The 12822-nt window shown below is 35.8% G+C and overlaps 1 protein-coding gene across 3 annotated transcripts; it reads left to right on the top strand.

Annotated features, from left to right (window-relative positions):
• Positions 1-1546: 1546 nt before the first annotated feature.
• Positions 1547-11912, top strand: LOC103705044 (hydroxymethylglutaryl-CoA lyase, mitochondrial-like). Of its 3 annotated transcripts, XM_026803849.2 has the most exons (10): positions 1547-1959; positions 3154-3187; positions 3305-3478; positions 5528-5705; positions 7079-7258; positions 9432-9512; positions 9605-9768; positions 10119-10255; positions 11203-11318; positions 11402-11912. In XM_026803849.2, exons 3-10 carry the CDS (start codon positions 3312-3314, stop codon positions 11648-11650), a joined length of 1272 nt encoding a protein of 423 aa, XP_026659650.1. In that variant the 5' UTR covers positions 1547-1959; positions 3154-3187; positions 3305-3311; the 3' UTR covers positions 11651-11912. The 3 variants fall into 3 exon arrangements, with proteins under 3 accessions (XP_026659650.1, XP_026659649.1, XP_026659647.1); XM_026803848.2 differs by lacking the exon at positions 3154-3187; XM_026803846.2 differs by lacking the exons at positions 1547-1959; positions 3154-3187 and having other exon boundaries at positions 3201-3478.
• Positions 11913-12822: the final 910 nt, after the last annotated feature.

Below are 12822 nucleotides of genomic sequence, written 5' to 3'. Positions count from 1 at the left end.
AATCGCCGGACTTGCTTTGATCTATTTACTAAATGGGCTGACTTCAGGTTTAGAGTCCACATCATAAAATACTGAAATATATTATTCATGTTAAGGTTAGTAGTATTTTTTTTTGGGAATCTGTGACATCACAGGATGTATAAGTGTATAAAAGATAAAATCATTATAATAATATAACGTTTGACTCACGTGTATGACAATTTATTTTTTTGGCAATGCGGTGATATATTAGATGATGAAATAATCTAATAAGTTAGCATGATCCAATCTATTTATATTCGAAACGATGAATCAATTCCAAAACAGAATGTATCTTTCTTATATTTATCCATCAATTATATTAAGGAAAACCATTTTGAATTATGTATAATATAAAATATAAAAAATAAAATAGAAAGAGAAAAAGTTAAGGGGTAGAAAATATTGTAGAACTTTCGTGGTACAGCAAAGATGATGCAGGCATGGCATGATTTAATCGCTGGGCAATGTTAGTTTACCAAACACACCTAATAATTAGATATTCTTTGATGCATGGATTATCTAATCATTAAATAATCAATGTAAGTTTAGTTTTAAGAGTTGTTTAGTTTGTGGCTCATGTTATGTTATATGTCCCAATTGGATGGGATTAGTTGTCACTAGACTTTTCCTTTTTGGTTGCCTGGCCCATGTCTATCACTTAGTCTTGACCAAAATCTAGCCTCCGCTAACAAGAAATTGAGCATCGGTCCAAAGTTAGGTCTATTGTAAATTTTGGATTACACATAGTTTGAGATCTTTTAGACCTCTTCCAACTATTCCCAACTAATTCTCTAGCTTATTTGTATACATGTACCGTATCAACTTTCGTTGTACATCCTTCAATTTCTAAATTCATGTTATATAAATATTTTTAACTTAATAGATAAAATAAAAATAATTATATATTAAAATATGCTTGCCTATTGAAACTTGACTCTAAATGAAGTAAAACTTTTCAATTACCAGTTCTCGCTGCATTCAGTTGAATTGTCTTACACGAACTCTTCAAATAATAAAAAAAAAAGTCCCATGTGTGTTATGACTGATCTTCACATGTTGTGACTGAATGGTATCTCTTTCTTTCTTATTATCGAGAAATTATTGCCTACATTACGTGCACTAGCATGCTATACATGTAATCAATAGTGATAGGCAATTTATATAATAGTGCATTGAGATATGTGTTTGGTGATCTGAGGCTTACAAAAATTAGCATTGTAGGTGTAGGTAATAATTTCTCCACGTTGTCCAGTTTCAGGTCTCTTTTGGCCCATTAATAATACTCCACGTGTGCCCACTCCAGGCGTATCAACTACGTCAATCAGTAGCCGTCCATCGGTCAGATCAAACGATTCCATAGCTCCATCAGATAAACGGTTGGATTGGGCATCCCAGATTAAATTAATTAAATTAAAATCGGGAGGGTCCCAATTCCTCGTCATGTTCCGAGGCACGCGATCACCGACGCGGCTGCCCACCCAACTGTAAAATACGTGCCAACCCCACGCGTCTCCGTCTTTCTTTTGTGGTGGCGATTTTTTCTTTTAGGCGGCCGAACGCAGGGAAAAACGATCAAAGGAAAGGCACCTGTATCTCTCCCTCTCTCTTTGTGGTGGCGATTTTTTTATTTTATTCGGACAAACGCCGCGAAAACAGGAAAAAGGGAAAGACGACGGACCGCTCAGCTAACTTCCTTCGTTTGCGCGTTTACGCCACCTTCCCCTCTCCCCAACCAACCCACCCATTCAGACCCATCCAATCCCAAACACTCGCTTTGATTCCAAGAAATTCAAAATCAACTGGTCGGTCAATTTCTGTTGGTCTTCTGGATCCCTAATTTGAATTTGGGGGAAAAAAATTAAAACCCCAGATCTCCTCCCCTGTATTCATTCCCATTCGGATCGATCGGTTTGTTTGTAGAGCTCCTCTCGATTTCAGGTCGGCTGATTTTTTTTTTTTTTTTCCGTTTTCTTTTTCTCTTTTGGTTTTGATCGCCTTTTGTTGAATTGAGTTTTGAGGGTTAGCCCTCTTCTGTCGATGTTTTCGAACTTGATTATAGGGCTTGTCATGTTTCTTGGCTAATAATTTCAGCTTTTATCGCATGTTTGTTGTTTTCTTTTCTTAATCGATCACTATTACCTGTTAATTTAAGTTGATTGCTGGGAATATCATGGGAGGATGTATTTAGCTCATTTTCTGCTGAAATGGCTGATTGTGCAGTGCCTTCCTTCTTTTGCTGAGTTATGTTTTAAGTTCCCTTCGGTTCTTGATGTCGGTTCGGATGAGCATGTTCGTGTAATTAGATCTGTGGAAGTTAAGTTGTTGGACCAATGCATGTGATCTGTTTGGGTTACTGAATTCTCATATTTCACTTGTGTCTTTGCCGACTTCATTACTTGTGTTCTTTGTAATTAGTGGTAGCTTTGAATTGTAAGTTTAGCACATCGTTGTTCAATGTGTAGAATAGGCAAATTAATCTTGTACTAGCAAATTTGGCCATAAGATATCATGTGTGTTCAATGTTTGTATATAGTGTAACTTAAACTGACAATAAGGAGTAAATCGGTGTGTAGTGGTACCGAGCTGTATGAACTTTTGCACAAGTCAGTGCCTTGTGATATGCAGGATATTGCAGCATACATGCGTGCCCAATTTCAGACTAAAGTGACTCAACTTGTATTACTCTTTATGAGTCGTGATGTCGTTGAATACACTTAACTGGCCTATAATAATAGCCATAACAGTTTCCTTCAAAGAGATGAGATTGACTGTAGTAAAAGTGGCTGTTGAGTTGTTCATCGAACTTTACATTGTGGGCATCAAACTCAAAGTATTATAATCAAGCCTAAATATGAAAATGTGGTCATGCTTTATCTTCTTAATGTTCTCCGGTTATATGTTGTAGTAATGTGTCTTGCATCTCTCTTTGAGAAACTTCAGCTAGGATTAACATAGTTTCTTAAGATGCCTTATTTTTCCGTGTCAGTGAGGACCAATCCATTGATTTGTGAACCATCTAGTTTGATATATATACTGCTGTCACTTTTATGGGTGCTATCACATTTTTGTTTGTGCATGTAAAAGTTGGAAATAGTTGTTACTTCTCATGTGATCTGTTTGCACGATGATCAGGTACTTGAACTTTTGCATATTGCTAATTACTGAGGTGTGTTTCTCTGTACTGCACTGATATAATGCGGACATCAAGCATTTTGTCAAAATATTCATGGTGGACTACCTGCTTATCACGTGCATTTATTCCAATTTCCTTTTCGATATCCAGTTCCAGAATGTCCAGCTTAGAGGAGCCGATAGGTCTCGACAACCTGCCAAACTTGAACTATGTTGGAAGGCTTCAAAGGTGCAGTTCTAGTGGTTGCAGGCCTATATTAGATGAAACAGAAATTGGTAATTGCTTGAGTGAAGGCAGAGAATGCAGCTCTTCTAACAGCTGCGAGTAAGTTTTTCTTCTTTGTGCTTGAATTTGTCATTGATCATCTAGTAATATCTTTTGAGTTTTTTTGATTGTTAATATTTCCATTATTAGCTATTTTGTGAGCAATTTAATGCTTCTATAGTAAAATCTTTATTTTCTTATCATGCCTGCCTATTTATCTGCTTTCATTTCTATACCACAACCCGTCCTCCTCTCCCCCCCCCCCCACCACAATCATTGACATTATAAATTCCAATAATCAGATGATCTTCATGGTTTAATCTTCCATTTTTCTGGCATTCAAGCCTATCGTATGGATATAACTTGTTGAAATAATGCCCGAATGGTTCAAGAAACTCTCGAACAAGATTGATTTATGTTGCCTTAATAGCTGATGATGATCTAGCAATCAGTGGAAGTGGAAAAGACATGATCTACACCTGGACATGTGAAAAAAAAAAGAGAGACAAGATGAACAAGTAAGTTGCCAAGAGAAATATACGTTTCTTTTCATTTAGAAAAGATCTTCTTTAGTGTAATTGTTTGCACTAAAATCATTTCTAATATTGTGTAATAAGGTTGTCGTCCTAAAAATGACCTGGTCTTCTTACACATGAACCTTCGTTCAGGAGGCTTCTGGCTTCGTGCATAGATAAATTTGAAATTCAATTCTAGAGAAACAAAATATGAAGGATCAAAATCTTTGGCATTTCGTTAACTGTTTGATTATATAAATTTGTAGTAACACTACAATTCAAGTTTTCATAGCTGAATAGTTGGCAAAAGGTTTGATGGTTTTTGTTTATGGTTATGGTTGATTAATCTTCCTACAATTGGGTTCAATCTTTAATTTCAGTGCTATCCTCAGTGATAGGTGAGGAGCAAGTGTTAGAATATAACACTAAAAGGTAATCCACTAGTGAAAGTGTACCTAAATTATGCACTGTAGTAGACTATAGCCCTCGCTTATAATTTAACATGACCCACTCTATGAAATTTGTATTTATTCAACACAAGTAGTACAACAAATATTTCAATACCTCCCTTCTCAAAAATAAGAAAATAATACTCATATTAGAAGTAGTTAGAAGTGCAAAGTTTGTGAATTGTGATCTAACTAAAAGACTAGATGCATGACAAGAAAATAAAGATAGTTCAGCAAGAGTGGCAGGTGAATTGCTTATTGGTCTCCACGTGCTTTACATACTTGTATATATAATTTTTAATTCTCATCGATTTGGATAGTTCTTTGGTCGCCATGACAGAATTATGGGACCAGATGATGTAATGCCCCAAATTGGAGAGATCAAGTAAATAAAAGGATTTATTACAGGGCAAGAGTTTCACCATACATGTTCTTGAAATTGTACGTTATGATAATTTGTTTCCTGCTTTTTTAGGAGATCAGATTGTCTCTGTAAAAGATGCAGAATCAAGTAGTAAATGCCAACTTACTGAATCTTTTAGCCAATTGCTTCTGGTAAAGTCACAGAACTCTAACTAGGATTTGGATAAGAAGTTAACAAAGTGATGGTGCCGCAGAATTCGTGATCAATCTATTAGAGAAGTAAAGTCTGTGAACTGGGGAATGTGGCTTTTCATACAATGGTCTGGAATAAAGAGATGCTCAGTGGAACTTGACCCTGTGACCAACTCCTAGGAAATGTAATGGAGATAACTTGTTCTCAAGGAGGGTTCCCACTTGGCAATCCATTAGAAGATCGGTGTTACCAGATATTCATGTTATTTCTCTCTCTCGATGGTTACTACAACTTGTTTGTTCTTGATTCTAACTTAGCTTCTGATCAAGTCACATTGGTGCTGTAAAAACACCTAAAACAGATGAAACATCGAATAGCTTGATTGTTTTTTTTGACAATATTGATGTTGCAGTTTTTATATGGTCATTTTTAGTAAAACTTGTTAATATTATCTGTTTTACTCTTTCAGTACCATAATTTGCATTTTTGTTTATTTATTTTTTGATTCCTGCTTTCCATATATTTGGTTCCATTTTAGCTTATGTTTCTAAAAAGGTCATATGTTGTATGTTTTTCATTCTCCTTGCAGGGAAGAATATGCCTGGAGAAGGCAGCCAAAGGATAAGTTTTGCAGAGATCCCTTAATTTTGAAAGCCACACGTAGAAGTCGAATAGTCTTTGACTCTGTTTGTGATTCATGGCATATGCAAGATCATTGCTATTGTTCATCTTGCAATGACACGCAAATAAGAGGTCTAGCAAACAAGGTGACTTATAATATTCCTTTTCTTTTGACTGTCAAAAGGTTCAATTGATTTCGAGCTTTTTATCAATATATTAATTAATAATTATTCTGTAGTTGCTGGGAAGTGTTATGATTCAGAAAACATGGGCACACTTGCACGCACATGACACATGAAAGGCGTGTACTAATATTGGTGAAGTTGTAACATACATAGGGTGTAAAGAGAGGACCTTATGTCTACTGCAAATTCAATGTTAAAGTTTGAAAAATGTACATTTGAACGATTGGATGTGAGATACATACACATGCACAGGGTGCAATTGTAGTAAGGGTTGAAACATGTAAATCTAAATCATTGGATGTGATTGAGGCCCACAATGTACAAAAAGTCACATTGTCTGGAGACTTCTACCCTATGCATCAAATCAATAAAAAATCAACATGCATAATTATGATAGTAAGACTATATATGAGAGGTCTTGATGCATGGGCAAGAGGCCTCCAAAATGTGTGATTTTTCGTGCATAGGCATTTTAGGCCTTACACAAGACATCCAGTGGTTTCATGCAATTTACAACCCACAAAACTAAATTCTGTAGTTGGGTGTAAAGTTATCTCTTTATCCAGTGTGTCAGCCATATCATTCTACTTACCGCTGTTAAAAAAGTTGCCCCTTCCATACTTGAGTTGTTCGAGTATATTTCTGCTGTTGTGCTAAACTTTCTATGATGTCTTTTCAAGATATATTCTTGAATTCTTCTTCCCATTAATAGTAGTTAAGTAATAGAGTGACAATGAATAAGCTTCTATAAATTGTAGAAGATGCAATTTTCTGACCTTATGTCTTTCTAAGTGTTCCTCTTGAGATTTATTAAATGAGATGTCTGGCAATTGATAGCAACAAGACTTCAGACGTGATTCATTACCAATAAGAAATTGCCTTTGGCTACTATGATGGGAAATCTAGAATTGCTATGTTTATTTTTTTTTTTGGATGGAACCGTTGAACTAACTACCTTTGGGGAAGATGTATAAAAAATTTATGTGAATCTCAAGAAATAAAACTTTAAGTGTACTGCTTATTATTGACCATGGTTTGGATAATACCTACAAAAAATAAATTTGAGAAAATGTTATACTTTTCAAATTGGTTCAAACAATCTGCATTTATAAAAAACTTGTCCTTGCTTCAGAATTTTATTTTTTCCCTCTATTTTGTATATTCTTCTTTATTTATTTATTTATGTATTTGTTTATATGTTTTTGTAATGCAGCTGCAATGTTTTCACTATGTAATGTGGAAATTTTTGATATTGATTTTATCTTCATGCTTGCTTGTTATTTCTAATTTTATACAATGGGGCATCATTTGATTGTTTAAGATGGCACCTGCAGTTTTTAAGAGGTCTGCCAAAATTTGTAAAGATAGTGGAAGTTGGCCCAAGAGATGGTTTACAAAATGAAAAGACCATTATACCCACGTCTGTCAAGATTGAACTGATACAGAGGTTGGTGTCCTCTGGATTATCTGTCGTAGAGGCTACAAGTTTTGTCTCTCCAAAATGGGTACCACAGGTAATTTCAGTTCTTGTCTCGTCATTACGTGGGCTGCTTTTTATATTCCTTGAAATCCAGTATATTCATTTGCTTATCCTCTCCTATAGAATAATGTTGTTGAATAAGTTAAAATAAAATTCTTTGAGTTTGTTATATGTTTGGACCTACAGTTCACTGAATTTCAGTGGGGGAGGTGTCGGTGGTTGAGGCCTTGAGAGTTTGAGGTTACTGAAGAAACCAGCAAAGTTGGGGAAAGTTTGTTGGGTAGTGATTTGAAGGAAGAAGGTGGAATGAACCATAGAAATAGGGATGGCATCAATTACCAAAGTGCGTGAATATCAGAAGTTAGACCTCAATCAACGGCTTAAGTTAGTAAATGTTTCACCAGTTAGATGTCTTGGTTAAGATACATTTGCTTGTACATCAAATTGTTTATAACTTAGTATTAAATAAATAAATAGATACAAATGATAGATTTTCTTTTATAAACACTAAATAATAACTAGTTATATGTGTGTGTATATTATTGAGCTCAGTTGAGTTGAATAGAGAGTTTTGTGTTGCAAGCTAAATTCCCAGGCTGGAGCTTGTCTTATTTCCTTGTTGAGGAAAATTTTGTGCTGAACCCAAACTGGTTACAGATACCTTGCTTGAATCAGTCCTAAATATTTGGAAGTGCTCTAAGTGATTGCAGATTTACATACTCTTTGGAAATTGTTGCGTGGGATAGAGGAATAATTTGATCCATTTTCTGTTGCTGTCAACAGGGGCTATATTTCTCTATATAACTTAGATGAGCAAGAAAGATGCCTCTTTTACATGGGAATTTTGGGAGCCAAGTGGTAGAATGCTGTCAATTGTGCATTGTTTCTCCACTAACATGACAAATAGTCCTATATAAACAATTACGGTTGGTCAATAAGTCTAATTCATGAAAAAACAATGTTTAATCATGAGAGACTAAATTTTGGACTAATGTTACACCTTGTTTTCAATTTCATTGCTGATCAAACATGTAAATTTTTGAATAATAAAGGCATTTTATTGCAGGAGTCTACATCAAGAAAGTTGCAGGTTGCTTGTTAGACTGTATATAAGGAAGTGACAGAGTAGCGGGATAAATATGGCTTTGGCTATTCTAGTTTTAACTTGGGTGGCTATTTAGTGATAGATGAGCAATATTGCTATGTAACAGGCAAACCTTGGCAACTCAACAGGATGTTCACAATCCAATGCGGCAACCCAACAATGAAGATTTGCCACAATATGTCCTCATCTTCCATAATTGTACTTTGAAATCATGTAAGGACCATAAACATGTAAACCATACAGCAATTCAATATTTCACATCCCACACCCTCCACCACATATACTAGGATCTTCATTAGCACTTTGCAAATTCTGTTTGGTGATCTCTTCAAGCAGGATATATCTTAAGCCAATACAGGCCTCAGCCTTTGATGCATGAAGATATCAAGACATGTATTTTTGGGGTCGAGTGTTTATGGTAGCATTAACAAGAACCTAAACTTTGGCATGTGGAAAATGGAATTTTGTGCTGAACCTGAAGCTGCCTTTAACTTGAAATATGAAGATTAGAGTTCTGTGACAAAGTTAACGTGGGAGGTTGGAGGCTGATATAGGGAGTAGATCAATTCTGATTTGTGTTTGAATGATCCAGCATCACCCTTTGGGTTGCATGCCAACAGCCAAAGTTTGTTAAGTCTGCCACCAAACAATTATGGAGAAGTGCATTGTCTAACTTATCCGCATGCTATGCCTAAGAAGATGATTTTGCGATGGCATTTATCAAACTTTTCATAAAAGCAATGAGGAACCACTTAAACACTTAAGCATTGATTGCTTAACTAGCAATCCATCAGTTAAAATCCAAACTGCCCACTATAGTTTTTTGCTAATTGTAATATTGAGATGGACTCCTAAGCTGAGAATCCAAAATAGTAAATTAAACTTTATGTCCTTTTTGTCCGGGGGGGGCAGGGGGGTGGTGAGGGCTAGCATGAGCTACTTTACAATATACAAAACTCAGGCTTTTCTTGTAAGTGTTTTTGGGGAGTTCTGAATAGCATGTTTGGCTGTTCTAATAACCTCGGTCGAATTATTTGTCAACTTCAATTGCAAATTCTACCTCTTGGATAATTGTGTTATTAATTTAATTTTTGACTTATAGCTGGCAGATTCAAAGGATGTCATGAAAGCAATTCAAGATGTAGAAGGTGCACAACTTCCTGTTTTAACTCCCAACCTTAAAGTAAGTCTTATTGTTAAAAATCTGAATCTAATAATATACTTGCTCGGTCATTATCAGTGGAAAAGTTGATGGTTATGTATCATATGTTTCAGGGATTTGAGGCAGCTGTTGCATCAGGTGCAAAGGAAGTAGCTATTTTTGCATCAGCTTCCGAGTCCTTTTCATTGTCAAACATCAATTGTAGCATAGAAGAGAGCCTTAACCGTTATCGCGATGTCACCCTCGCTGCAAGAAGACTTTCAATTCCTGTTCGTGGGTAGGTTTTACTTACTAATTTACTATGGTTCCATGTTAAATAATGAGGCATGGATGTAAATCAATATGGATTGCGGTGTCAGATCATGATTTTAAGCATAAGAATTCTGTCCAATCAGTTTGCTTAATCAAAATCAATATTTATTGGTCTTTTGAGCTACACAAATGTCAAAAAGGTGTCCAATCTATTCTATAATGCTACATATCTTATTCTGCAAAATTTTTGCAATTAAATTCATGTATCTATACTGCAAATTATTGTTTAAACATCTAACTAAAAGTAGTAGCACCTGAAGACTATAAATTTTAGTACAATTACCGACTTTTAAGTAATCAATTTTAAATTGATAGGTATGTGTCATGTGTTATCGGATGTCCAGTAGAAGGATCTGTGCTTCCATCAAAGGTGGCATATGTGGCGAAAGAGCTTTATGACATGGGCTGCTACGAGATTTCACTTGGTGATACAATTGGAGTTGGTACTCCAGGTAAGACTTGGGCTTTCGCTCAATCATAATTGTGCGCACATTGCAACCATGACAAAGATCTATAAATAATATTGGTAGTCTAGTAGTATGAGTGCATTTCGGTGTGCAGAATTGTTAGTACCATTCTATCTCAACTCATTCTATAAATAATGGATGATTTTTTGGTTATTTTTGTGTTTTTTTTTTTTTGAGTTGTGGGGTGGGGCTAGGTCCCCTAGGTCCAAATTTTAGGGAAAACACCATATTAAGAACTGAACCCAGGACTTCCTCCGTTTGGAGGAGGGGTGCGACCATTGTGCCATTGCCCACTTCACTTGGAAAAATTCTATATTAACAACATAACGTAAATGATCACACAAAAATGGAAATTTGGAGAGCTTCAACAGATTTGGAGCATATAAACATATGTAATTCCTTGTGAGAAGGTAGATGCCATAATGAGAACAACAAAAGTGAGTGAAAGTTTCATAACAAGAAATAGGTCAGTCTCTCCAATAGCATGATTAAGGAGTTATCGGAGGAGATTGTGTGCAAAGCAATAGCATTCTATTCAGAATGCTCATGCACAGAATATGATAGTTATGATCTCCACTTTAGCACTTGAGATTGAGGCCTAACATATATGTAACATAGTGCAGATTTGCTGTTAGCAATATTAAAGGCTCTAGTGTGGCCTGGGCCCCATTTCTTATGAGTTACGACAAAAGAAACTTTATGAAAAAGAATTTTGCAGATCAATTACGTCAGATCTCTATATAGTTTACCTCTATACAGTCTTGGACCAATTAGATACTGATTTTGAAAAATCAAACGATTCTCTCGTGCCTCCAGTCTCCACAAGAAAAATCATTACCAGAGATGGTCGCTGATTAGGTGTTGCTAGTGAGACATTATTGTTTGTATCTTTTAACTTTCCTATAATAACACTATTCCCTTTTGTTGTGTAGGCACTGTAGTTCCAATGCTTGAGGCTGTCATGTCTGTCATTCCTGTAGAGAAGCTTGCTGTCCATTTTCATGATACATATGGCCAGTCTCTCCCAAATATTCTGGTCTCCCTCCAAGTAGGTGACTTCTTTCGATGCTTAGCCATAAAACCAGGTTTAATTGGCTCTTCATTTGAGCAGCTTACCTTTCATTCTTACAGATGGGTATCAGCACAGTGGATTCATCGGTTGCGGGGCTGGGAGGTTGCCCCTATGCAAAGGGTGCTTCGGGAAATGTCGCTACTGAGGACGTCGTCTACATGCTCCATGGGCTAGGCATAAAGACCAATGTGGACCTGAGCAAACTAATGGCTGCTGGTGACTTCATCTGCAAGCATTTGGGGCGTCAGTCTGGGTCGAAAACTGCCATTGCTCTGAGCCGGATTACTGCAGATGCATCTAAGATATAATGTAGAATGGTACAGGAGGATCCATCAATTATCTAATTTAATATGGTCTCTATGTTCTTAGTAAAATAAAGTCGAGTCATCTCATGGGCAGGCAAGCTTCATTTAATATGTTCTGTATACAAATTAAAATAAATGCAACTCGAGATCTGAAGGTTCCTGTTGTTGATAGCAGGATACTTCTATGCATCTTCAGCTTGCAAACTTTGGGTTGAAATGCTTGCTAGAATCACAGAATGGGAGTCAAAATATACTACTGTTTCCAGAATGACCTGTTTCGGAAAAATTAGGATTCAGGTTATGAATTTCTCATTAGCAACATAAATTTTGGAATCTTCAAGATAAGGGTCCCGAGAATGAGTAAATGCATGTGTTGGGTGTGTTATGCAATCCAACTGGTTTTTCAAGTGTAATATGCAAATTCATCAGATCATATCTGTTCATATCTGTTGCCTTGATGCAAGTACTTTGTTGATCAACTAAAAGCCCATCTAGTGGAAGGCAGCCATCAGCAAGCTGAGGTTCTAATGAGGAACAAATTGTGATTATAGTTAAAAGCCATCATACGTGTTTCATCATCCATGAGAAGGCCAAAATTTGGATACCAAGCTAACAACCATCATTCTCCTTAGAATTTATCACAACCCATGTTCTTCTTTAAAAAGACTAGCTAGAATGTGTTATTTGAGTTTCTTGACCCTATATAAATATTTAAGATTTACTCAGTACATAGTCAATGTGGGACTAAACATATGCTTACATGGATCCTCGTAGAATTCATATTATATATTTGCCCGATGCTTCTCAAGGGACTACATGTTTCATGTTTTCATGAAGAGAATGCCTAAGCCATTGGGCAAATATGTTCTATTGTATATCAATTTTATTTCTTTTGATAACCTCTCTAATTTTTTGTTTAAAAATTTTATTTAACATATCAAATTCAATAAGTTTTCTGTTCATCTTCTACCAAGCTAGTTTAGAAAAGCTCTTCCTTATCTTTATGCTGTCATATAAGCCAAACTCGGGTTGTTTGTGAGTTGCTCTCTTTGAACTACCTGTGCATATGTATAATCTTAATCCTAGCACTATAATTTTTTTTTTAATTTATGATATCTCCATTTAGAATTCTTCAATGGATGATACCCACTATTGGATCTCAACAAGATCTACAA

This window comes from Phoenix dactylifera, chromosome 12 (genome assembly GCF_009389715.1).
Source record: "Phoenix dactylifera cultivar Barhee BC4 chromosome 12, palm_55x_up_171113_PBpolish2nd_filt_p, whole genome shotgun sequence".
NCBI classification, from domain to species: domain Eukaryota; kingdom Viridiplantae; phylum Streptophyta; class Magnoliopsida; order Arecales; family Arecaceae; genus Phoenix; species Phoenix dactylifera.
The sequence above is the reverse complement of the archived record's forward strand: the minus strand, read 5'-3'. Positions and strand labels throughout refer to the sequence as shown.